General features: G+C 44.6%; 1 protein-coding gene across 20 annotated transcripts in view; it reads right to left on the reverse strand.

The window, feature by feature from the left end:
• Positions 1-25,278, reverse strand: part of BAG6 (BAG cochaperone 6) — a 46,662-nt gene extending 21,384 nt beyond the window's left edge. The window contains exons 1-16 of one of the 20 annotated variants that reach the window (XM_087883909.1): positions 24,463-25,274; positions 19,693-19,741; positions 17,906-18,002; positions 16,124-16,241; positions 12,481-12,668; positions 9,726-9,779; positions 7,232-7,306; positions 6,950-7,125; positions 6,589-6,718; positions 5,176-5,373; positions 4,700-5,006; positions 3,207-3,293; positions 2,980-3,087; positions 1,537-1,649; positions 1,348-1,432; positions 1-151 (exon numbers count right to left, since the gene is read on the reverse strand). The exon at positions 1-151 is cut by the window's left edge and continues 199 nt beyond it. In XM_087883909.1, the coding sequence (XP_087740035.1) occupies positions 1-151; positions 1,348-1,432; positions 1,537-1,649; positions 2,980-3,087; positions 3,207-3,293; positions 4,700-5,006; positions 5,176-5,373; positions 6,589-6,718; positions 6,950-7,125; positions 7,232-7,306; positions 9,726-9,779; positions 12,481-12,668; positions 16,124-16,241; positions 17,906-17,983 (1,868 nt within the window). In that variant the 5' untranslated portion in view covers positions 17,984-18,002; positions 19,693-19,741; positions 24,463-25,274. Of the gene's footprint in view, positions 152-1,347; positions 1,433-1,536; positions 1,650-2,979; positions 3,088-3,206; positions 3,294-4,699; positions 5,007-5,175; positions 5,374-6,588; positions 6,719-6,949; positions 7,126-7,231; positions 7,307-9,725; positions 9,780-12,447; positions 12,669-16,123; positions 16,242-17,905; positions 18,003-19,692; positions 19,742-23,774; positions 24,092-24,213 lie in introns of those variants that run through there. The other 19 variants (XM_087883903.1, XM_087883905.1, XM_087883911.1 and 16 more) reach the window with 19 other exon arrangements.
• Between the last annotated feature and the right edge of the window lie 1,929 nt (positions 25,279-27,207).

Below are 27,207 nucleotides of genomic sequence, written 5' to 3' on the forward strand. Positions count from 1 at the left end.
CCAGCTGAACTGCCCCCTGCAGCCGTCGTGGCCGTGTTGGTGGTGCCAGCGCTGGCTGAGGCTGTGGGAGGGGAGGCAGAGGTGCTGGTGCTGAAAGTAGCTTGGCTGCTGACGGAAGAAGAAGTCGACGAGGAAGCCCCGCTGCCCTGAGCTGGAAAAGCAAGACAGAGAGGGCCGCTGGATCAAGCAAGAGGAGGTGATGGCAGGTGAGGCCCGGTCTGCTATCAAACTTTCCAAGATCCCTCGTTTAACTCTAGCAATAGCGCTCAACAATGGCACATAAGACTTATATGCCGCTTTACCAGGGTTTACAGCCCTCTCTAAGCCGTTTACAGAGTCAGCCTATTTCCCCCAAACAATCTGGGTCCTCATTTTACCGACCTCGGAAGGATGGAAGGCTGAGTCAGCCATGAGCCGGTCAGGATCGAACTGCTGGCAGCAGGCAGAGTTAGCTGCAATACTGCATTCTAACCACTGGGCCACCCCGGCTCCTAGGTGACGTTGTTGTCAATTCCCTTCCCTTCCCAAGAAGGACAATCAATCCCTAGGTCAGACATGGACCCTACAACTTTCTGTTCTTTTCCCCACAACCCTCAATGTCCTCCATTCGGAGTAAATTTCTAGGTCAAGAAAATCCGCCCATTTTCAACTCTGACGCAGGTAGCCCTCGACTTACGATGGTTCACTCAGTGAACGTTCAAAGTTACGACACTGAAAAAAGGGACTGATGACCGTTTGCCACACTTATGACCATTGCAGTATCCCCATGACCGTGTGATCAAAATTCAGACGCTTGGCAACTGATTCATATTTATGACAGTTGCCATATTCCGAGGTCATACAATCAGCTTTTGAGACCTTCTGACAAGCAAAATCAATGGGGAGGCCAGGGGTGAAATGCTCCCGGTTCGGACCGGATCGCCCGATCCAGTAGCGATGGAGGCGGGTGGTTCAAAGAACCGGTAGCAAAAATCCCTGCCCCACCCCCACATGCCCAGCTGAGCCGCACAGTCATCAGAGGCTTTTTTAAAAAAATTTAAAAGCATTTTTTCTACAACCTCTGAAGTGGTTGTAGAAAAAATACTTTTAAAAGCCTCTGACGATCCAAGCTGAGTTGCCTGATCGTCAGAGGCATTTAAAAGAAAAAAAGCCTCTGCCGATCAGGCAACTCAGCTGAGATCGTCAGAGGCTTTTGAAAGCATTTTTTTACAACCTTTTTTACAACAGGTAGTCCTCGACTTAAAACCACTAGTCGAGATGTTGTAAGTCGAGGACTATCTGTAAACCCACTCCTGCATCTCAAGATCCTCAGCCCCCACTCTGGGCTGCCTGTCTGTTGTCACTTACCCACTATCACAGGCTGCATGAGGAGCTGTCCCACCAATCCGCTGATCATCTGAGCTAAGGAAGCATTGCCACCCATGCCTGGGCCCTGCGTGGAAAGAAGGGTGTTTTTTTTTCCAAGAGGCGGAAAGCACCGCAGATAAAACGCCATCGCGCCCCCCCTCCCCAATCTCCCACCCCTCGGGTCCTCACCCCTTGTCCTACGGCCTGGGGAGGCCCCGCGTGGGTGGGCCGCACAGAAGGAGCAGAAGGCCTGGCAATCACTACGCGTGTCGGAGCCGATGGGAAACTGGGGACCTGCTGGCCTAGAATACACACACAAAAAAAAGAGAGAGAACGTGGGTAGTCCTTGACGTACGATGGTTCGTTTAGTGACCATTCAAAGTTACAACAGCACCGGGAGAAGGGACTTACGACCGTTTTATAGTTACGACCTTTGCGGCATTTCCCGTGATTATGCAATCAAAATTCAGCACCTTGGCAACTGGTTCATACTTATGGCCGTCATGAGATCCCCTTTTGAGACTGACAAGCAAAAAATGAATGGGGGAGCCAGATTCACTTAACAACCGGACTAGGAACTTATCAACTGCAGGGAGTCACTTAGCAACTGAAGCAACAAAGATTGTAAAATAAGGCAAAAACTCACTTAACAAATGTCTCGCTTAACAACAGAAATCTGCAGCTCAATTGTGGTCGTAAGTGGAGGACTAGCTATATTATGATCAGGATCTTGGCACCCCTAGGAGGAGGCTTAGCTTTTGGCGACCAGTTTCAGGGAGAACACCCCTTGCTACAAGTCAAGTCCTTGACTTACAACCACAATCAAGTCCAAAAATTTGGTTGCTAAGCGAGACAGTTACTAAATGAGTTTTGCCCCATGGTACGGCCTTTCTTGCCACAGCTGTTAAGTGAATCGCTGCAGTTGATAAGTTAGTCCCACGGTTGTGACGTGAGCCTGGCTTCCCCATTGACTTTGCTTGTCAGAAGGTCGCAAAAGGGGATTCACAAGACCCCAGGACATTGCAACCGTCATAAATAGGAGTCAGTTGCCAAGTGTCTGAATTTGGATCACATGACCACAGGAAGGCTGCAATGATCGGAAGTGGCCATAACGGTCATAAGTCACTTTTTTCCAACGCCGTTGTAATTTTGAACTGTCAACTCAATGAACTCTGGTACCTACCCAGTGGAGGGATTCAGCCGGTTCGAACCGGTTTACACGAACCGATTGTTAAATTAACACACACATCTCACTATCGAAGTGGATCCTGGGTGCTGTGCTGCAATGGAGAAACGGGCAACGGAGCGGCTGGTGTGAGGGAAGGAGGATGCCGCTTTCCCTCTTTCTTCTCCCTGCTCCTCCTTTCCTCGTGCCGCTGCTATGTTGCCCGTTTCTCCATTGCAACACAGCGCCCAGGATCCACTTTGATTTGGGGGAAGGGGGTAATTTAAGAACCGATTCGCCCAGGGTCAGGTTGGCCATCGCAGGAGGCTCTTCCCGCATGTGCGGTGGAGCTGGAGAACAGGGAAGGGCCACGCCTCCCACAATAGCCAACCTGACCCTGGGCGAACCGGTTCTTAAATTATTTGAAACCTACCTATGTGCTTCCCTGCTCCTCCTCGGCTGCTTACCTGTGGCTGCTGAGGCTGCCGCTGCCATGGCTTGTTGCGTTATCTGGTGGGCAACGGCCTGCATGAACTCCGGTGGGAGGCTGGGTAGGGGCATGTGGGGACCGCTACCTGGAGAGAAGCAACAACAGAGCATGAGGCGAAATCAACAGGGCCGGAAACGGGCAAACCAAACACCACAGCCGGAGCGGGTTGGCCATCCCCGGATCGGAAGGAGCCATTTTCCTTACCCATCCCTTGGGAGTGTCCCGTTGAACCAGCTGGTCCCATCGACGGCACTCCGCCGGAACTGCCACTGCCCAACTGGGAGCTGGAGTCTAGAGAGGGAGAAAAGGAAGTGGACCTCAAAAATGAGAGGCCGCCCCACTTTGTAGATTGGTTTCTCTCCTCCGATTTCTCTTTCTCTGGATGATCTGGGTTTCACTTCATGTAACATTTGACCCCCAAGTAACATGGCTTTAACCGAAATCCGACAAGCTGATCTTTTTTTAAGATGCTGAGAAGCGAGGGGGCAGAGAGCCTTATTCCAGTCCCCTCTCCTTCCGCTCGCCGCATCCTGTAACAATACAGGTAGTCCTCGACTTACGACCACAATTGAGCCCCTAAATTTCTGCTGTTAAGTGAGATGTTGGTTAAGTGAGTTTTGCCTCATTTTAACACCTTCCTTACCATAGTTGTTAAGTGAATCCCTGCAGTTGATACATTCATAACCATGGTTGTTCAATGAATTGGGCTTCCTCCCATTGATTTTTGTTTGTCAGGAGGTCGCAAAAGGGGATTCGCGTGACCTCGGGACACAACAACCGTCATAAGTATGAGTCAGTTGCCAAGCATCTGAGTTTTGATCACGTGACAATGGGGACGGTCGTAACTGTGAAAAACAGTCATCCGTCACTTTTTTTCAGTTGTAACTTTGAATGGTCACTAAATGAACAGTTATAAGTCGAGGACTACCTGTATAAATTTTGTTCCATGTTTTTTTGGCCGACTGAAATTTGGGACGGGGCCCTGTGGGAAAAAAAAAATACTAAAATAACACTTGGCATAACATTTTAACTGAACTGTTTAATGAAGACTCTTGAGCAGTGGTTCTCAACCTGTGGGTCGGGACCCCTTTGGGGGTCGAACGACCCTTTCACAGGGGTCGCCTAAGACCATCCGAAAACACATATTTTCAATGGTTTTAGGAATAATTGTATGGTTGGGGGTCACCACAACATGAGGAACTGTATTAAAGGGTCGCAGCATTAGGAAGGTTGAGACCCACTGCTCTTGAGCAATCTGATCGCTTTAAATACGGAATGAAAAATTATTTATACTTGGGTCCCCTTTTTACTTCTGGGGATTCCAGTGTTCTATCCCCACTCTATCCTCCCAACCACCCGCATTCAAGTAGTCAGAATTCGGCCAATGGACCATCTTCAAGGGACTTGGTAGTTCAAAGAATACAAGGCATGGCCAAGAAGAAAACAACACATGAACACTTGATCAGGGCAAACCGCTCTATATAAACAGAAACCAAACACCATTCCCTTCTGGCACTGATGACGTTACCTAGTTGGGTGCTGAAACCCAAGAAAAACCCAAGAAGTCTGCAAGAAAACAACCAAGCTCAGAGAAACCCAAAGACCCCAGAGTTCAACCCTGAGCTGCAAATATTGCCTTCCATTGAGCATGACCTTCAAAAACAGCCCTGATCTCTTATCAGGCCTCCCAAACTCACCCTGTATATTCATGTGCATCATAACCACAGGCTCGACCGTCTGATGTGAAATGCGGATGACACGGGGGTGCCCTGGTTGAGAGGCCTGCGGCGGCATAGCGGTGACCCCCGGGGAGAGGGAAGGAGGCGAGCCATCGGACGGCTGAGTTGACTCCACGGGGCTGGAAGTGCGAGGCTGGGATGTGGGAGCGGCCTGAGCACCAGCAGCAGCAGCAGCAGCAGCAGCAGCAACAGCAGAGCCTTCCAAGTTGGTCTGGACGGGGCGGCCACCGTTGCCCGTCATGGTGACGGTGGTGCCAACGTTAATCTGAAGCAAGAACCCGGAGGAAGAAACGGGAGGGTCTTCTGGATTCTCTTTTTGCGGAGCCCTCGTCACCCAGCCAAGGGGAAACCAGAACCGCCGTGGCCCAAGCCGTTCCCGGGTTTGAGGAAAGGCACCCCCCCCCAACCTGGCTTTTTCCAGGCCGAGGCCTCACCTGGATGGGGATGGCAGCTTGCTGCAGGACCATGGGAGCTGTGTAATGGGACATCGGTCGCACCACGTGGAGATGGCGGGGGGCGCTGCAGGAGAGATTGCAGCGCAAGTCCGAGAGGGCTACAAAGGTGTTCCCCAGAAGGCGCAGCGACTCCCCCACCAGGTTGATTATGCGTTGGTCTTCTTCGCGGCCTTCCGTCTGGCAAAAGAAAAGCAGGGAATTCGAATGAAACGAAGTTGGGGGGCGGGGGGGTTTCCTTATCAAGCCTAAAAAAAAAAAAAATCACCTCAGAGGATTGTTGGGTCAGATCAAAGAACACCTGAGGTCAGAAAAGGAGCGTGGGGCTCAGGTGGTTAGGACACTGGGTTAGAGGCTAGCAAGCCCACGTTCGAGACCCAAGTGGTGCCGAGTGGCAGGGTGAGCTCCTGTCACATGCTCCAGCTCCTTGATGGGATATGAAAAGAAACCCTCCCCCCCCACCCCATGGGTGTCCCCCGGGCGACGGTGATGTCACTGGCTAATCATTTCAAACCGGAAGCACTTTAAACGGTGGCTCAGACACAAACGGGATGGGGGAACCGAGCCCAGAAAGTGTTGTGGTCTGCCAGCGGCCAGCAGCAGATTCAGACAGTGAGGAGGTTGGGGAGGAACATGGGCCAGTCCTGGAGTCTGGGGAAGGCTTGAATGAGGGCTCTGCGCCGGAGGCAGAGAGGGGGCCAGAGCCATCTGGTGATTATGTGCTGACTCCGGAATGTGACATCAGCGAGGCAGAACAGGGGGAGCCTGTTCCCAATGCGTGCATGTGCACAGCTGCCAGGAGGCAAAAACAGTTAAGACAAAAGGGACAACTCGGGAGTAAGGCTTGGAGATGATTGGCCCCTCCCATAAGGCATAAGAGAGGAGCAAACGGACTTGAGCCTTTGCAGGAAGCAATTTGTTCATTCTGGTCCGTTCAAACTCTGAGAAGCTCTGTTTGACTCTGTGCTTCGTTTGTCCTTGCAAAACTAATTGGCAATTAGGTCTCTGGCAGCGTTTCAAGGGAGATAAAGGTGGGTGCTTATCAGTATTACCTTGGTCGGACTCTTCACAGAATGTTTGGGAATTATTACGGGCTGTGAATTTACAGCCATTTAAATAAAAGAGGGTTTTTTGGGACTAAGCGTGTGATTTAAGCTTCCTCAGGGAGCCTAGGTCAGAACAGTAACGAGGCCTCTGGAAGCCACATCTTCAACCAAAGGGCTGAAGGCCAGAGCATACATCGAAAGAATAATGATAAACCAAATGGTTCCGATGTAAATAAAGACACTGACCCAACTTCATATAATCAGTAAATGCAGAAATAAGGGGTGAAAAGGTAGCTTCCCAGGTCAGAGGTCAACTTTCTTTTTTTTTTTAGAACCGGACATCTCTTACGTTGTTGTTGTAGTCGGCAGTGCCAGCAGTTCCCAGGACCTCCTCGTATCTCTGCAGGAAGGGCTGGAGTCTGCTTTCCAACCCACGAAGCTCGCCCAGAACCTCCACATACTCTCCAGGTGACGGGTGGCTACAGAAACAGAGGACCCTTGCCATCTTGCTCCGGGACTGTTCCCCTGCCTCCTCTGAGAAACAGCCAGTATCCCTCCAGCTCCTCGAGGCTGCCCCTCTACCACCTTGGCCCAGCCCACCTCTATGGTTCCCATCCACAGTTCCCCACCCGCCCTGATCTGTCGGCACCTGGCTGGTTTGAAAGGGGGAGGGCAACTCTTGCTATCTCTTTGGTGGTCAGCTTTCTTACTTGGGGGCAGCTGCTTCAGCCCCAGGGGGCGGCTCGCTCCCAGAGGGCGGCGTTTCCTCGGCTGGCGTGGGCTCCTGGGGAGGCTCCGATTCGGTGCCTGTCATCGGCTCCCTTTCGGTCGGGCTAGCAGACGGCGTATCCTCGGATCCCACAGCAGCATGGTCACTGGTGTTACCCTGAAGAAAAGGAACAGGTGATCTTCCAGGCCCTCTAGAAGGGAGTCTCCGGGGCAGCGAATCTACATTCCTGCTTCGTGTTCCCCAGGATTAGAAATTCCCTCACCTCTAGTCGGTTCAGGATACCTTGAATGTCCCGTAATATGTGCTGGGCCATAACGAGACGGACACGAGGTTCACTCTACGTGGAAGAAAGAAACGGCCGTTATCAGAAGGCCCGAAAGGACCTCTTTCCCCTGAATCAGAATTCCTCCTTCCCTGTAGATCCCTCCTTGGGTAAAACCGACTCTTCTTCTCACTTCTTGATTTCCTTAAGGCCAGGTTCGGGCCCTTCGGTCCTCCCAGAGTTGAATCCACTCACCCCGCGCCCACTTTCCAAACCTGTGGTCACCCCGCCTCCTCTTTAGTTCTGACCGCATTGCTTTTCTACTTACTTGATCCCTTCAAGCCAAGGTTCGTTTCCTGTAACCATGATAGCTCTTGCTAAGGCCTTGGGCAGGAAGAACCCCAATGTGTTACTAAAGCAACCTCCATGTCTAACGGAAGAGGCAGACGGGGGAGCTAAGATCATTTAAGGAAGGAGACCTCAGGGCTTGTAAGGTCCAGTGAAATTCCTCCTGGAAGTTCTTTAGGATGCAGAGAACAATACTTCTTTTCTATCCCTGAAGAATTGCAATATTTTACCACATTGGGACTCTTCCTGACTTTGGGTTCCTTTTCTCTTATTTCTGACACTGAGATTAAGTCATAGGACCCTTCTGGGATTTTGCTGATATCTGCCTGGCTCTGTAGTACATCAACTGTATGAGATATCTACTCCAAGTAAGAGCACTTCAGATGGGCTGGACAACAGCTCACTATCACATCCAGTCGGCATCGTGTCTGGATGGAGTTCGCAGAAGCTGCATCAGGAGGGCACCAGTCTGGAGAAGACTGGTATAAAAAGCCCTCAATTCCTTTCTTTTAAAAATGAAAACAAAAAAAACAAAAAACCCGCCCTTCGGTTTCTCTGCTGTTCTTTCTAAGGAACATACAGTAGTGGCCAAAATTGTGGAAATCTTTTGGGAAAAGTGTATTTTCTAAAATTTATTATTTATTTATTTAATTTGTATACCGCCCTTCTCCAAAAGGAACTCAGGGTGGTGAACAGCCAAAATTAAAATACATGCAATTCAAAAGTTAAGATAATTAAAAGAGATTAAATCAATCGGCCTCCCAATTTAAAACCTAGCTAATAACACCACTTTTTTTTTTGTAGTAGTAGTAGTAGTACCACAAAATTATATATCAATGGAAAGATTATTTAATCAAACATGTAACACATTAACTTTTATGAAGGATTTGCTGTTAGAATAGCAGCTACAGTAGAAAGAAGAAAAGTGAAACGCGTAGAAAAAAATGAGATATACAAAAATTATCACCACAGAAAAAATGAGATATACAAAAATTATCACCACAGAAAAAATGAGATATACAAAAATTATCACCACAGAAAAAATGAGATATACAAAATTATCACAAGGTCAGTTAATACTTAGTGTGGGAACCTTTAAGCATGAATGACGGCCTTACAACGTCTTCCCATGGAGTGAACCAAGTCTTTTTGTTCTGCAGCTGTTCTAATGTGGAACCAAGATTGAAGGATTGCTTCTGTTAACTGGGTTTTATTGCTGGGTCGCTTCTGACTAACAAGTTTCTTTAGTCGGCTCCATAGATTTTCAATTGGGTTAAATTAAGGTCTGGGCTATTCCCAGGCCATTCCAGCAGTGGAATATGACTATCTTGAAATTCAAAAAAAAAAAAAGAGTGGTGTTATTAGCCATCAAACCTCAAAAATACACTTTCCTCAGGAGGTTTCCACAATTTTGGCCACTACTGTAGAAGACCTCCAACGAAAGACCCTGAATCTGGCACCCGGAGAGTACAATGCTTCAGAATGGTGGCTAAAGACATGAAACTAAGGTTGGGAAGAATTATCTTCTTCATAAAATTTGATCAGTAGTCACTGATCAAAAATTGCCTCTGGATAGAACGTTGGATTGGTTAAATTCAGGTTCTTTGGAGAATAGCTCGACTCCCTCTTCTTTCTGGCAGCCTCCGAGATATTGGAAGACTGCTATCATGTCACCCCTAGTCCTCCTTATCTTCAAACTAGACATACCCAGTTCCCAGAAATTGGGAGGGGGGATTGCATAGAGGGAAGAAGATATGTAGTCACAATAAAATACTTTACAGAAAGTCAAGGCCATGGGGCCCTGCAACTGTGTGTGGAGAAGAATGAGGAGGTATCTTCTATTCCGGGCAGTACCTGATTAGATGTGTGGTGGACGTGTGGGAGAGGTCTTGAATTTTCTTTTGGGTGTGAAAAACCCGGAAGCTCTCAGATTCAGGTTTTCCCAGATGTGCCAATCTGACATCTCTAATAAAAGTTAGCTTTGAGGAACTTCAAGCCTTGGGAGTTTGATTTCATTGGGGGATTGTTACTTGGAACCCTGACATTTATAACATGCTACAGTCCAGAGTCTCAGTTACGCCCACATATTAAAATAAACCCATCCATTTTTAACATTAAATTCTGTCCTTCCCAACCCCACTTGTACCTGAATAGGAGCCTGGTCCATATTTATATGAACGTCCACAGACGATCCATCGTTCTTTGGAAAGCAGGGAGTGAGAAATAGACAGAGAGAAAAAAAATTAAAAGGACCCAAAAAAAAAAAAAAAGGAGGTAGGTGTGTGCAGGAGAAAAGAACAAAACAGTGCAGAAAAGAAGGTAAAAAAAAAAAAACACCCAGTAGATCAAATTGCAACATCATCCAAGGCTGCTCCCCACCCAGCGTGGTAGATTCTTCAAATTACACATCACTTGAAAAGATATTTTCTTGAAATAATACCGAAATACCAGGGTTTATTTCCCGTGACTCTCTCTCTCTCTCTCTGTCACAAAACACAATTATACACCGTTCAGACATGAGTGTGCGCTCTTGGGAATTTGTTTATGCTCCTGTGAATTCATGGCCGGGGAATCACCAGTACTTCTCAAAACTTCCCAAAAATCCCATAGATGCAGGAGTAAAAAAAGAAGAAGAAGAAGAAGCAATAATGATAGGAAGGACCAAATAATGACTTCCAAAGAGGCCTTCTAGAATTCTTTAGCCGTTTTTTGTTTCGAGTTTTCATTTTTTATTCCACGAATCATTAGCAAACGCGTTTCCGAAAAGATGGGCGCAGAATTCTTAGGGGCTGAAATCTTTTTGGGAGGGAAATTGCGCTGACTTCAGAGGGGCCGAATTCCAAATGGACACGACTCAGAAATGGAGATGCTCGGGTATGTAGCTCATACGCTAAACATCCCTAAATGTTTTTATTATTCGAAACGTATTCACAAGGCTGTGTCATTTCAGAAAACGCTCTCGCAATACCTGTTCTCAAATATATCCCCAAGCCTTGTTTAAAGATGGATACAGGTTACCTCAGAGGCCTTCAAACTTGGCAGCTTTAAGACTTGTGGACTTCAACTCCCAGAATTCTCCAGCCAGCATAGCTGGCTGGAGAATTCTGGGAGTTGAAGTCCACAAGTCTTAAAGCTGCCAAGTTTGGAGACCCCTGTCCTATCTGGACAATCGTCAAGTCAGAAATACAGAGAAAGATATGAGAGGGAAAGAGAGAGAAGGTTGCTCCTGACCAACCCCAGTAGGTAGACCTCAACCCCAACCCAGGGAATTGTCATTTCTTAATCTGGCTGAATACAAGTAGTCCTCGGTTTACAACAGTTCATTTAGTGACCGTTTCGAAGTTACAACAGCACTGGGGGGAAAAATGACTTAGGATCGTTTTTCACACTTGCAGCATCCCCAACTGTCAGGTGATTTACATTCAGATGTTTGACAACTGAACTCAAATTTATGACGGTGGCAGGGTCCCGAGGTCACGCGATTCCCCTTTTGCGACCTTATGACCAGCAATGCCTGCAAGTTCAAATCTCATCAGGCTCAAGGTTGACTCAGCCTTCCATCCTTTCAAAGGTAGGTAAAATGAGGACTCAGATTGTGGGGGCAATAAGCTGACTTTGTATAAATATACAAAAGTATGAAGGCTATTACTTAACGCATTGTAAGCTGCCCTATGTCTCCGGAGAAGGGCGGCATATAAATTAAAGCAAAAAAAAAAAGCCAAACCCGGATTCACTTAACAACCGTGTGGCTAATTTACCAACTGCAGCGTTTCAGTGAAACAAACGAGACGAGAAGTCGTCAAATGGGGCAAACGTTCAAAATTCAACTGACAAAAATTTCTCCGCCCAAACGATCGCATGATCAAAATTCGGACGTTTGGCGACTGACTTCACATTTAGGACGGCGGCAGCATCCCGGGGTCATGCGATCTCTCCCCCCACCACCACCACCCCACCTTTGGCAAACCTTCCAACAAGCAAAGTTCAATGAGGAAGCCAGATTGACTTACCCACTGAGGTAACTACAACCAAAGGGATTGACTTAGCAACTGTGGCCAGGAATGTCGTAAAATGGGACAAAACCCACTTAACGGATGTCTCGCTGAGCAACAGAAACGTTAGGGGTCCATCACGGTCATAAGCCAAGGACTACCTGTTATTTTATTTATTTATTTATTTATTTATTTTATTTAATTTGTATACCGCCCTTCTCCCAAAAGAGACTCAGGGTGGTGAACAGCCAAAATTAAAATACATACAATACAAAAGTTAAGATCATTAAAAGAGATGAAATCAATCGGCCTCCCAATTTAAAACCCCAAGTCTATAAAATTTAAAAATTATTCCTTTTAGAGCAACTCAAGCAACGGGAAAAAACAGCCCTGTGCCTGTGTGCGTGTCAAACCCTCTTCCTCTCTCTCCGTACCACACACAGTCATCGCAAACACAGGCAGAACAGAAGGACAAGCCAGACGTTGTTCACAACACACCCCTCCAAGTCAGAAATGACAGTTTCAGGAACGGCTAACACTGACCCCACTCTGTGCAAAAGCAGAAGGGAGGAACCCAAAGCCGCTTTAAGCCAGGGGTCTCCAACCTTGGCAACTTTAAGACTTGTGGACTTCAACTCCCAGAGTTCCTCAGCCAGCAAAGCTGGCTGAGGAACTCTGGGAGTTGAAGTCCACAAGTCTTAAAGTCGCCACGGTTGGAGACCCCTGGCTTAAAGCACCCCACCGCCAGCTCCCCCCTACTATGTAGCAGCGTACAAGCAAGTTCCCTTCTTGTTTTATTAACGGGAAGGGGGGCAAAAGCATTAGGGGGAGCCCGAATACTTCCCCTTGCCCTGCAACTCTCTGGCTAAAACTCACTTGTGTGGGTGGCTGTGGGTCCATAATGCTTACTGGTAAGTTGAAGGTTCCCACCATAACGTAACTGTTGGCGTTGCGGTCATGGACAGTGGAACCTGACCCCCGGGGTCCCGTGTTGTTGTGAGGGGCGGTGGACAAGCCTGCTCCTGAAGGCCCTCCCGAGGGCGACTGGGTCTGGGGAGGGGCGCGTTCCACCAAGTGGATGACTTTGCCTCCAACATCTGCAAAACAACAACAACAACAACAACTAAGATACGTAGTCAAGATTTCCTTATAGAGTTCTCATTCCATGTCTGGCTGCCCTTGAAGTCTTGAATCTAAGAACTGAAAGTTTTTAAGAAGAGAAGCCGTTTGTCTGAAATGGTATAGGGCTCTGGGGTCAGCAATCCACAGCTCTGGAGCCGCATGTGGCTCTTTCATCCCCTCTGCTGCGGCTCCCTGTCGCCACCACAATTTTGAGAGGAGCTTCCGGTTATGGGGAGGAAAAGCACAGCGCACCAGGAAGGGACTCTATGGAAAGGAGCCAGGTTTTCCAGTCGGCTCCACAATTGATAGGGTTTTCAATTAGGACAGGTAGAGGAAAAAGGATGCCGCGCTAGAAGACTCTATGGTGGGGAACCGGACTTCTGGTTGGCTCGAGAATTGAACAGAGGGCTTCCGGTTAGGACCTTTTTGGCTCTTCGAGTGTTTAAGGTTGCCGACTTCTGGTATAAGGGTTCTTGCCTGAGCAGGGGGGGGGTTGGACTAGAAGACCTCCAAGGTCCCCATTGACTTTGCTGTTATTCCAATGTTGCTACCCACATTCTGTTCTTGCCAGAACTGGGGTGGCAGAACAGTCAGAGTGCAGTACTGCAGGCTACTTCTGCTGCCGGCTGCTAGCCGTTCGAATCTCACCAGGTTCAAGGTTGACTCAGCCTTCCATCCTGCCGAGGGGGGTAAAATGAGGACCCAGATTGTTGCGGGTGGGGGGGCATAGGCTGATTCTGTAAATTGCTTAGAGAGGGCTGTAAAGCACTGTAAAGCAGTATGTAAGTCTACATGCTATTGCCACAGATCGTTGACAAGCATGACCAATACTGGTTCTTTCCCATAAATGGGCCTCAAGCCTGACTTAATCACTTTGCCCATTTTTCAGCTATCGTATTTTTGGCTCCATAAGACGCACTTTTTTGTCTCCCAAAAGTCGATGGAAATATCTGTGTGTCTTATGGGGTGAATATTGCCGAGACCCTACCCACCCACCGGCCCCCACCCGTCTTCTGTTTTCAGCCTCCTCGCACCTGGTTTTTTGCCTCCGTGAAGGAAACAGGGTGCGCAGAAGCTGAAAATGGAATGCGCGGAGGTAAAACGTGGGGCACGCGGAGGCCGAAAAGGGGAGCGCATCTTATGGTCGGGTGCATCTTATGGAGCAAAAAATACAGTACTACTTTGTTTTCAATTAAAAGTATGCGTGTGTAAAAATAATAAAATAAAATAAAATAATAAAATAGAATAAAATTAAATTAAAATAAAATTGAAATAAAATAAAATAATAAAATAGAATAAAATAAAAATAAATAAATAAAATAAAATAAAATAATAAAATAGAATAAAATAAAATAAAAATTAAATTAAAATAAAATAAAATAAATAAAATAGAATAAAAATATAAAATATAAAAAATAAATAAAAAATAAATAAAAAATATAAAATTATAAAATATTAAAAATTAAATTAAATTAAATTAAAATAAAATAAATTAAAATAATTAAAAAACTTTTTAAAAACCTGGACATCCACATATGGGGTTTGATCTGTACTTCCCCAACTTCCAAAATGCTGATGCTTCTGCTGCAATTCTATGCCTCTTTTACCTGGATGTGAACATCTGAATAAATAAACCTGGATTGTTCCGTAAATCGTCCTTAAACTGTAGAATTCACCCATGTCTTGCAAATATACTGTATATAGGACAGTCTATGTCCCCCCTGGGGGAAGGAGAGGTATGCTGAATTAACCACACTATGCTACTCTCATTTCAGGACACGCTTTTCTGATGGTGGGGCGGGGCCTGTCAGGCCATCTTTTTCATTGGATCTTCAGGCCTCCCACATTTACTACTGTGGGAAACTGGGAGGGGGGATTTTATAGAGCCAGGGTGATATGTAGTCATAACAACATTCCTTTCTCAGAAAGTCAAGGACAACTTGCCCTGCACCTGAAGGACTGGAACTGGGAGGCATCTCCAGTTGGGACGGTGCTTTGATTGCACCACGTGATGGACATGTGGGTGTTGGGCAGGGACTTGGCCTTTCCTTTGGGTGGGGAAAACCTGGAAGCTTTCAGATTCGGGTTTTCCCAGATGTGTCAATGGGTCGAATAAAATGGAGCTTTGAGGAAACTCAGAGTTTTCTTTCCTTGGGGGTGTTACTTGGAACCCTGACATTCTAAACTGCATCCTCAGGAAATTTAATGAAGCTGGGAGAAACTATAGATTTTTTTTTTTTAATTTGATTTATATGCCGCCCTTCTCCGAAGACTCAGGGCGGCTTACAATGTGCTCAGCAATAGCCTTCATCCTTTTGTATATTTATACAAAGTCAGCTTATTGCCCCCACAATCTGGGTCCTCATTTCACCTACCTTAGAAAGGATGGAAGGCTGAGTCAACCTTGAGCCTTGGCGAGATTCGAACCCTGCAGTAATTGCAGGCAGCTGGTCTTAATAACCAGCTTAATAACAGGGTGCCTTAAACCCCTGTACTACCAAGGCCCACTAACTCACTCCCCTTGCTCAAAACATATTCCTCCTTAATTAGGGCCCAAGTTATACGTAATACAGGTAATTAATGCTCGACTTACAATTCGTTTAATGACCGTTCAAAATTATGACAGCACTGAAAGTGACTTATGGCCGTTTTTCACACTTACGACCGCTGCAGCATCCCCATGGTCATGTGATCAAAATTCAGACGCTTGGCAACTGGCATGTATTTATGACAAGTTGCAGTGTCCGGCGGGTTATAGGACCCCCTTTCACAATCTTTTGACAAGCAAAATCAATGGGGTAGCCAGAGTGGCTTAACAGCTGTGTTACTAATTTAACAACTGCAGGGATTCGCTTAACAATTATGGCAAGAAAGGCTGTAAAAATGGAGGAGGGACTCACTTAACAAACGTCTCACTTAAATTTTGGGCTCAATTGTGGTCGTTAAGTCGAGGACTACCTGTACATGCATATGCAATATAATATATATTATAATACATATATTACTATTATTATATTGCAATATATATGTACATATAAGATGGACAAGGTGTACGTACATTTCCAAACATGTACACATGTAAGCAGGAAAACAATTGGTCAAGAAAGAGGCAGCCGCTTTATTTCCCAACCTGAATGTCTCAAGACCAATTTCAAACTTTTATTCCAACAACAATTTTACACTCCACCGTAACCCAGCGGTTATGAATCTATGCCAAAATAACTCCGGAGCGAGCACTTCATGTAAAATATGAATTTTATTCTGGGCAGCCTTTATGGAAGGAGAACGCTAACATTTCGGGGGGCTTTTCCCAGGGTGAATCTGGGTCAGAAACCCACCCCACCCCCACCCCGTCTCCCAAACTCTCCCCTTGTTCACTTCAAACCCCTCCCCACCCACCCCCCCAACCTTCTCTTGGTTCCAAACTCACTGTATTCTTTCAACTTCTTGTCATCTTGTAGGACTCTCCCTTGATAGATGAGGCGCTGTTTTTCGGAGGGAATGTTGACTGAGCCCGCTATGTGCTCCTTGAACTCTTTCACGGTGATCTACGGAGCAAAAGGAAAACTGAAAAGAAAAAGAACAACCACCAGGAGGAAACTCTCTTCCCACTCTTCCTTCGTCAGAATCTGGCCCCTCTATGGCACCTGCCTAGGAAAGCCTGGACAATGAAGGAAGTGCCTCCGTTCTGCAGAGGGACAGCGCACTGCGGTCTCAAACGCGAGTGACCATATACGCAAAGAGAAGGAAGGAAGGAAGGAAAAGGGGCGGGGAGGGGAAATGCAAAGGGTCAGAAACTAATCCAGCTTTGGGGTCAATGAAATGTTGCAGATGTCTTGAAGATTGTCAGGATTTGAATGGGACAAAGCAAGCTCAGATGAAATCTTTCCAAGACCAGATCTGCTAGTTGTCAGCAAAATATTTGTTTGGTTGGTTGTTTATTAAATTTACTGATCAGCACATATCTTATCTATCTGTGTGTGTGTGTGTGTGTGTGTGTGTGTGTGTGTGTGTGTATATGTGTATATATATATATATATATACACACACACACAGATATATATATTACACATACATACATACTGTATACATATATTGAATACATATATATCATATACATATATAACATATACATATACACATACCAGTACATACATACACACAGACACACAAATATATACACACACACACACACACACACACACATATTTATTTATTGGCCGCCCATCTTACCATATGGTAACTCTGGGCAGCTTACGCTTACAGCTAAGTTAAGACATAAAAAGTTAAAATCAAACTGCCTTGCTTAACAACAAAGTTGTTGATTGGCCCCTCCCATAAGACATAAAAAAGGAGCCTTTGCAGGCAGCAATTAGTTCATATAGTCAATTCAAGCTCTGAGAAGTCCCTTCGCCTCTCTCCTCCATTTGGCCTTGCAAAACTAATTGGCAATTAGGTCTCTGGCAGCCTTTCAAGGGAGATAAAGGTGGGTGCTTATCAGCATTACCTTGGAAGACAGTGGCAGACATCTGTCGGAATCTTCACAGACTGTTTGGGAATCATTACGGACTGTGAATGGCCAGCCGTCTCAAAAAAAAAAAAAAAGATTTTTGGGGGGTCTAAAATTTTGTTTTATGCTTTCTCAGGAAGTCTAGGTCAAAACTCTGTGCAGGATTAGTGCAGGGAAAGCGCCTCAGAGGGAGACCACAGCTGCGATATAAGGATATCTGCAAGAGGGACCTAAAGGCCCTGGGAATGGACATTAACTACTGGTAAATCTTGATCGTTCAGCTTGGAGGCTAAAGACGCAGCATGGTTTTCTCCAATTCGAAGAGACACTCGTTCAGCAGGCTGAGGCAAAGAGGCAGTCCCGGGACCAGCGAAATCTGGGGGCTGGGCAGGGGACAGAATGTATCTGCCCTCAGTGTGGAAGGGATTGCCACTCTCGAATTGGCCTTTTTAGTCACACCAGATGCTGTTTTAGGACCTCTTTCCAGAGCACGATACCATAGTCTTTTGAGACTGAAGATGCCAATGGTAGGTCAGAACACCAATCAATAGGCCCAGGGATCTTCTACTCATAATCTGTTACCTTAAAGCAGGTAACTGTGAGTTCTGCAAAGCAACACCAATACATTGTTGAGATACCCCAGGCATAAAAACAACAGTCCTATCCACTTTCCTGCTGCTATCCAAATTTAGGTGATCTTACCTCTCCTTCTACTGTGAATGTTCTTGTCTGAGAGTCCAAGGTTTTTATCATCACCTCAAGGTTCTCCAGCTCCGCCATGGTTAACTACAGATTTTTTCTGTAAGAAACAAAGAAAACTGGTAAATGTCTATGGAGATTCTCAGTCATCCAGGTCACAGTTGTCCCAAAAGTGTTTTTTCAAGAGGCAACTGGACTTCCTTTGTTTTTCTTTGAAGATGTTTCGCTTCTCCTCCAAGAAGCTTCGTCGGCTCTGATTTCCCCACCATCCAGTCAGAGCTGAAGAAGCTTCTTGGATGAGAAGCGAAACGTCTTCAGAGAAAAACAAAGGAAGTCCAGTTGCCCCTTGAAAAAGCACTTTTGGAAGAAAACTGGTAAGTTTCATTCACAGAGACTGTAACTCACAAGTTTAGCATTGCCAGAAAAAGGAAGAAATGTCTAAGAAACCTAAGAGAGCCGTTTTCCCAAATGATTCCTTGCCAAATGAGTCTGTCTTTTAGGGAACTTAGGGATGAAAGCCATCCATTCACTATAGGGCATAGGATCAAACTGAAGGTTAAAAAAGTACCATTTCACATTCTTCTGTGCAGCGTAATGTAAAACATACATAATGTGAATTAGAAATCATTTTACATGACTTTGAATTGTCGCTAGAGAAAAATCGATTTGTAACTATCAATGTTATCCAGATAAAAATCTACCGTTTCCCTGAAAATAAGACATCCCCTGATAATAAGCCCAATCACGCTTTTGAGCGCATGCGCTAAAATAAGCCACCCCCTGAAAATAAGCCCTCCCCCAAAATATTTAACCTCATGTGCAGCCGGTCCCCACCAGTTCCTCTGGTTAGGGGTAGGGAGACAGAGCTAGAAATCAGGTAAGACGGCAAGAGGAGCCCCATCTTGCTCCACGTGCCCCAAAATAATAAGACCTCCCCCAAAATAAGGCCAAGCGCTTATTTCAGGGTTCAAAAAAATATAAGACAGGGTCTTATTTTCAGGAAAACACGGTAGATATACCAGTAGTATAGCTCACTACTTCCAGAAATTTGAATTAATATTACGACAAACTTCTGTAATTCTGCCAAAAATCAGCAATGGAGACTTTCCCTTTCCTAGAAAAGAAACACTAGTGGCAATAATCACACTCCAAAAAAAAAAAAAAAAAAGTCTGCTAGAATTTCTTTAAAACTCATATTGGTTGAGTTGTAAAATGGAGCGAAACTCACTTAACAACAGAAATTTTGGGCTCAATTTTGGCGTAAGTCAAGGGCTACCTGTGCTGTATTTCTTGAGGACTGAATACATAACCGTGTTTGTTTTGTTCCCGGGTCTGCTTATAATGCCACAGCAGCATCAAAAACATTAGAAAAAGCACACATTTGGAAAGGTTTGAAATGTATGCTGTAAGGCAACTTGTCCCATTATGAGTTTTAATTAGGAGTTTGGAAAGTGTCCTAAACCCAAAACGGGTTCAACGTTGTCTCATTTCTATAATAATGTTGCAATGCCAGAATATGACAGAATATTTTGCATATCCAGAGTTTCATTCCACATCCACGCCTTGAATAGAAACAGTTAAAGGTCAAATTCTATTCATCCTGGAGACTGAGTCCTAATGAACAGTGTAAGGCCTAGTAAACAAGATTTGACTAAGTATACAGTCTCCCTTCTTCATGGCGGAAAGCTAGTAACTCCACAAAACTGTCTAGCCGCCAGCGTACGTATGCTTAGGTTAATATTATTTGTGGCCCACATTGCTTTCATGGTCTTTGAAAAACTCTAACTGACCTCCAGCAAATGACTGTACAAGCAGCAATTTAAAAGATGGTGTAAAATCCTAGGAGGAAGAACAAGGAAAAAAAACAACAGATTATTAACAATACTCATTTGAAGAAAAAAAAAAGACAGGTATTTCTACAATCCTACTCCTTGGAAGAAACTCCGTTTTAATAAACATCCAGATATCGATAAATAGCACAAGTACCCTTAAGCTTTATAAATAAGTAAGACAACAATTAACTATTCGTTTATAAGTAACCAAAAATCAATAAAATTATTAGTAAGGAAACATAGCTAGGATTAGGGCTGGCGAACCTCATTTCACCCAACCTAACCGTTGATTATAACCTTACATTGCACTCATTACTGCCCTTTCCAGAAGGTATCGGGTTCAAATCCCTTCCCAACCATGCAGCTCAACTGACAGTCCCTCCAATTAAGTCTTCATATCCTTTGACTTACAGCCTACTCTATTAATTAAAAGCAAACTGCAATTTTTTTCAATCAACATTTTTTCCAGCGCAAGGAATTGATAAAATAAGCCATTAAAGAACTTTAGGATTCAGCCTACAACTAAGGTCTAAATCAGGCGTGTCCAACCCGTGGCACCCATGACCCACATGCGGCCCTGACCAGGTAATAATGCAGCCCTAATTTTCACTTTTATGTGTATATGTATACATTAACTATATTATATATTTTATATGGGGCCCAAGACAATTCATCTTCACTCAATACGGCCCAGGAAAGCCAAAAGGTTGGACACATGTAGTTTAACTATTGTTATCAAGAGAAAATATGAAAGAATTCAGAAGGGATTCATTCAACCCATCTCCCCCAAACTGAGAATAAAATGTCCTGTAAGCCAAGCAGCAGAATTAGCCCATTCTCTCTTTTCAGTTCGGAGCCACAATCTCTCCAACTTGGGGTACCTCATCAGCAGAAACACTATAACAACATCCTACCCAAAATACACACCCCTAAGGCTCCTAAAGAACGATCCTTTGTCGCTACTGACAAAAAGAAAGCGTATCACCAGACTATCCCAAAAATGTTTTTTTTCCCCAAAAGGCAACTGAACTTTCTTGATTTTTGTTTCGTTTCACTTCTTACTTCTCATTCAAGAAGCTTGGATGAAATTTTCTCTTTTCAGTTCAGAGCCACAATTTCTCCTCTCCAACTTGGGGTATCTCATTAGCAGAAACACTATAACAACATCCTACCTATAATACACGCCACTAGGGCCCCTAAAGAATGACCCTTTCTCACTACCGACAAAAAGAAAGAATATCACCAAACTATCCCAAAGGTGGGGTTTTTTCCTCAAAAGGCAACTGAACTGTCTTGTTTTTTTTTTCTTTTGAAAACATTTTGCTTCTTGTCCGAGAAACTTCTTTGGCTTCTTCTTCCTGGATGAGAAGCAAAACTTTTCCAAGTATGAATAATTTTAAACTATGGGCCAAATTTAATTATTTTAAATCTATTTTTAATCGTATTTATGTATAAATGTTTTTATTTTGGCTGTTCACCGCCCTGAGTCCGAAAGGAGAGGGGCGGTATAGAAATTCGAATAATAAATAAATAATAAATAAATAATAATAATAATAATAAACGCCGGCAGCAACCCGTATCAACCATTAGCACCAGTCAATGGTATTTGTGGTGCATTTTTGAATGTTCGGTTGACCGACTTTCAAGTTTAATGAATAAGTATAGTATAGCCTTTATTGTCCTTCTACATCATGTATATAACAAAATTGGTTTTAGCCTCACTGGTGCAATCCATGACAAAAAATATAAATAGTATAAAGAATAATCCCTATGCAAGTAATTGGGGGGCGGGGGGGGGAGAAAAAGAAAACTAGTCATATGTTTCCATATGTGCATGGAGTGATTGTGGTTGTGTTTAAGAGTCTGATAGCTCAAGGATAGAAATTATTTTTAAATCTATTTGTTCGGCTGGCTATGCTTTGATGTCTTCTGCCCGAAAAAATCAAGAAAGTCCAATATTATAAAGTATATATAATAATAAATAGATGATGAAAGCTCAGTTGCCTTTTAGAAAAAGCCCCTTCGGGACAATCATAACCTAGATGATGAAGGAGGAGGAGGAGGAGGAGGAGGAGGAGGAGGAGGAGGAGGAGGAGGAGGAGGAGGAGGAGGAGGAGGAGGAGGAGGAGGAGGAGAAGGAGAAGAAAGAAGGCCCAGTTGCTTTTTGGAAAAAGCCACTTTGGGACAATCATAACCTGGATGATGAAGGAGGAGGAGGAGGAGGAGGAGGAGGGGGAGAAAGAAGGCCCAGTTTGCCTTTTGGAAAAAGCCCCTTCGGGACAATCACGACCTGGATGATTTGAAAATCTCTGTAGATTTATCCCCAACCCTCAATCCAAGTCACTCCCAAAACAAAACTACAGGAGCCTTCTGAAAACGGGAGATCTGAGAGGCCACCAATTCTCTCAGAATTACAGGGTGCCACCAAGCCAAGCCTCATTCCTCCTGAATGTGGGCAGCTTGGCCTTCTCACCCCACCCCACCCACCCATCCACCCATAGGCAAAGGTGGGCAACCTCTGATCGCCCCCCTCCCCCCACCCCCCACATAAGCCTCTAACCACCCCAGCATGACTCTATATACATATCCAAGGATGATGGGACCTGTTCCCCAGCCACCATAACCACCTCTGGAGGACTATACATACATACATATATACATATATATATATTTGTATTTCTCTTTAGCCAGGTTCTTCCTACGTAAATCAAGATTTTTATTTTTACATAGGAAGAACCTGGCTAAAGAGAAATACATATAAAGGCCTACGAAAAGAAAATAAATACATACATACATACATATATATATGTGTGTGTTTTTCTTTTAGCCAGGTTTTTCCTACGTAACCAAGATTTTTCTGCAGCCCTAGCTCAGTGTAGTCACATTCACTCGATTCTGGGCTTTTTTCTTCTGGCAGCCAGATTATATTATATACATTATATATATAATCATATATATATATATGATTATAGATAGATAGATAATATATATCTATATAGATAATATATATCTATATAGATAATATATATCTATATAGATATATATGTGCAAGTTTTGGTGTATTCGGGTCTTTTCCCGTTTAAGATTGAGAGTATTTTGGCGTTTTGACGTTTCGACGAGGTCCCACTTGTCATCTTCAGGCTGGTGTCTTCGGCTTCGTGCTTGTGCAAAGAAAGCGACTCTCAAGATACTCTCAATCTTACACAGGAAAAGACCCGAATAAACCAAAACCTGTTATATATATATACATATATACATATACATACATACATACATACATACATACATACATACATACATATACACACACATGTAGGTCTTTGGTTATTCGGGTCTTCTCCCACGTAAAATTGGAAGTGTCTTGGCTCCTGGAAGCACGAAGCCGAGAACACCAGCCTGAAGATGACGAATGAGACTTTGTCAAAACCTCACCAAGACACTTCCAATTTTACGTGGGAGAAGACCGGAATAACCAAAGACCTACATACAAACACCCGCAAAAACCTGAGAAAACAAATATATACATACATATATATATATATATACATACATACATATATATATATATACATATATATATATATATACATACATATACACACACACACATACACATATATATATATATATTCTCTCAGCCAGGTTTCAGTTCAGTGAAATCTCATTCACTAGTTTCTAGGCTTTATCAGACATCAAACCAGCATTTCGCTGCCTGTTGCCAGACTTAAGGGGAGACGAAGACCTATTTCTGACTAGTTTACTGACTAGAAACTAGTGAATGAGATTTCACTGAACTACGGCTGTATGCAGATCCCGATTTACGTAGGAAAAACCTGGCTGAGAGAAAAATACACCTAAAAGACCTACCAAAAGAGAAACCATTCAGCCACCGCCACCTCCCCTGCTCCAAGATGAACGCCTGCTGAGAGCCACGTCTCTTTTTTTTTTTCCTTTCCCCCCCCCTCCTTCTTCTTCTTCTTCTTCCTCCCCCCCCATAGCCTTTTCCCCCCCCCACTCTTCCCTCCCCCCCCCCAATATACCCTCAGGTTATCGGAGAACGATCCCACGCCGTCCTCGGCAACCCGATACGGTGTATTTTCCCAGGATCCGATCGTCGGAAGGCAAAAGCGCTGCGGGGGGGGGCCTTCAGAAGCAACGCGAAGCGGCCCCCTCCCTCCTCCCACTTCCCTTTCCCCCCCCCTCCCCCTTTATCAATTTTTTTTTTAACCCCTGAAACCGCTCTCTCCTCCTCCCCCCCCCTCCCCTCGCGTCCTTTTCAACTTCCCGTCAGGCAGGAATCGATTTCCCAGCCCAGAAGCTTCTTCCTTCCGCTTCCAGAAAAAAAAACTTCCTGCCCGAAAAGGTGGGAGGGGTCGGGGAGGTTTTTTTTTTTTTTTTTTTTAAAGCAGCCTATATACAGAGAGAGAAGGGGAAATCCTCGCTCCATAGAGTTATTAGCAAAAAAAAAAAACGACACACCTCCGGGTTCCCCTTCGCCCATCTCGGGGCTGAACGTTGCACTCACAAGAGAGGGTCGCGTTGGTATTATGTCATTATTGATATTCGCTTTTCTATCAAAGAGTCCCCCTACGGTGGGCCGAGGAAAGGAGCAAACGACGCTCTTTCTTTCCGCCCGGGTTTTATATATATATATATATAGTAAATAAGGAGACGGTTTTTGATAGCCGGAAATATCGGCCCTCGTTTCATTTTTACTCACGGCTTTACCTCTCTGACCTAACGCTTGCGTCGAAGCGATTCTCCGGACGTTCTTAAAATGGCGGCGCTTCCGCTTCACTCCGGGCAAAGGAGGTCCTCCGATTGCAAAAATTCTCCCACCGCGGGTCCTTTCCTCACGAAAACCTGCTCCGGAATGGATATCTGGAGGGGGGCGGGCGAACAGCCGCCGGCCTCGCGGCTGGAGCGAGCTCCTGCCTTCCGAAGCGCCGCGTTCCCGGCCGTTCGGTCACTACGCATGCGCCTGGAGCCCGCTAAGCCCCTTTACTGGCGACTGTTCCATAGTTGCCTAAAGGACTGCCCGACGCTTCTCAATTCAAAAATTCGGTAGGAAAAGTGGGAGGAAAAAAAAATCCCAGGCGCTGATAATAGCTTCCTCGGTTTTATTTGTTTTTTTTTTTTAAATATCTTCCTCAGTTCATATACTATTTAAAATAATTCTAAGCATCTGAACTAAACTAGTACGTCCGAAGGAATGCCTTAACCGGGCCTCGGACGCGGTAGGAGGAGCCAAATAGCTTTACCGCTACAAGAGAATATTTGTAGTTTACGTCCGCGCGCTGTTGAGATGACAATACGTATTCCTATGACGTAAAAGGGGCCGTTAAGCAAAAGCGGAGGGTGGAACCTTTGTGGTCGCCATGTTATTTAAATTAGCAGAAGCTTATCCACCCCTCCCCGCTTGCAGCCCGGGAAAGAGAAGTTTAGTCCGCCATCTTTATTTAGGGTTTCTCCCCTCCCCTTCTAATATGAAGACACGGGAGGAAGAGAGTTATATTAGTCTGTGGTAGAAGCGATTGTTTCGCCGCCATCTTTGTTTTCGCTCGTCGCTTAGCAACGATTGGCCAATGGGAACTGCTGCAAAAGACAGTGTTGCATTTTCGGATGATTAAATCAGTGTAATTAAGGATGTTCGAAATAGGGATAGGAAGTATTTCCTTCCTTGAGCGTCTAGTTTTATTTATGCTTAATTTATAATTCACATTTCCAAAGCCACCCAATTTCTCAACCGCTCTGTGTAGCTCACAGGCTGCAAACCAAAGAATTGAAAAACAGTGTTTTTTCAAACTTGCCAACATTAAGATGTGTGGACTTGAACTCTTCCAGGACTTCCAAGATATGCTCCCTATTATTTAATTGCAGAAAAGTTTAATTCAGAAGAAATGGCTTTGATTAAAAGGAAAACATGATTTCCCCAAACTTCAGATGTGCCTACCATGCCAAAATGCTAATATGGTTACCTGGAATTTTAAGCTTCATTATTAGCATTTTAAAAGGTGATATTAGCATTTTGAACATGGCAATCTAGGCCTCTTTTTGACTAAGGGGAAAACATGTTTTTTTTTCTCTTGGCCAAGGCCATTTCTTTTGGTATGCAAGAACTTGCCACTTCAATATTAAACAATAGAGAGCGCTATTTTGAAAGTCATTTGCAACACACTTGTATTCAAAGTTAATACATTTGCAAGTTTTAAAGAAAGAAACCCATCTGGGAAAGAGCAATGTAATCCATAGATTTGCCTTTATAGATTTGACTTTATCCACCTAATAAATGAGTTTTGCTTTGCCTGTATTACTAGGTGAAATGTATTTTTGGGTGGGCAACAGACCTTCTTATCAATCTTAACAAACAATCCATCTCTGCCCCCAACTCATATTATTTAGTAATCACTAACATTCAGCTCTCAATAGGTGCCATCTTTAAGTTATTCATAGCCAATAAATGATTCCCAAGGATCAAAAGTAGTTTTAACTCTGTCTCGACCAATACAGTAATACCAAAAAAAAATACAGATTTCACTACAGCTTTCTAGGCTGAAGGCTGAAATTCAACAGGTAAGAATGTGCAGAGAAGTGGGGGGGAAGTGTCTTCCCCAACCAGATGTGAGCACAACCACATCATTATTTTGAGAGCCAGCTTGGTAGGATTAGCCCTCTATCCCTCTATCCATCTAGCAACAGAATTCACCACATGGCACATGGGAAGATTACATCACCCAGCAAAGCTCAACCAAGCTTGGGACTCAGGACAGTCCACAGAGTTGCCCCTGCATGGCCCCATGGGAGTCTGACAACCAATCAGAATACAAGCTCAAATTCAAAGCCCAACAGAGAGCATAAAACCTAGGCACTCTCAGCCATCTCTGCCCTTTTTCTGCCCAGGAACTCAAGCCATGTGCTCCTGTTCATCAATAAACCTTCATTCCAAGCAACTTCCATGAATCCAGTGTCTTTTTCCCCACTTGGAACTGAACCCATAAGAATATTTCTTCCAACAGTATAACACATATGATAAATATTTGTGGATCACTGTGGATCAAGGCACAAGTACCAGCCTTTTCTGCCTTAATATTTCAAAAAGCAAAGTTTTAACTAGTTGTCTTTCTGGTATTCAAATCAAATCTGGTCTAACATCAAATCTGAAATGTAAATATAAATTTAAATACATTTGTATGTGCAAAACAGTAATGACAGCATATCATCATTGGTGATGCAGTGGTTAGAATGTAATATTGCAAACTAACTCTGCTCATAGACTGGAGTTCAATCCTAACCAGCTCAAAATCCCTTTGCGAACTGGTAGTAAAGATAAATAGAACCCACCCCCTGGAGCATAGGCTTCACTCAGGTCCGCCAATCCGGCAGGAAAATACTCAAATCCCATTGGGCGACCTGTCTGACAGCTCCCTATAAAAGGGCAAGCAGTCAGACGAGCCGGCTGCTGGGTTGTACTGA

The sequence above is a fragment of the Pantherophis guttatus genome, chromosome 2 (assembly GCF_059756535.1).
Source record: "Pantherophis guttatus breed Tessera chromosome 2, ASM5975653v1, whole genome shotgun sequence".
In the NCBI taxonomy this organism is placed as follows: domain Eukaryota; kingdom Metazoa; phylum Chordata; class Lepidosauria; order Squamata; family Colubridae; genus Pantherophis; species Pantherophis guttatus.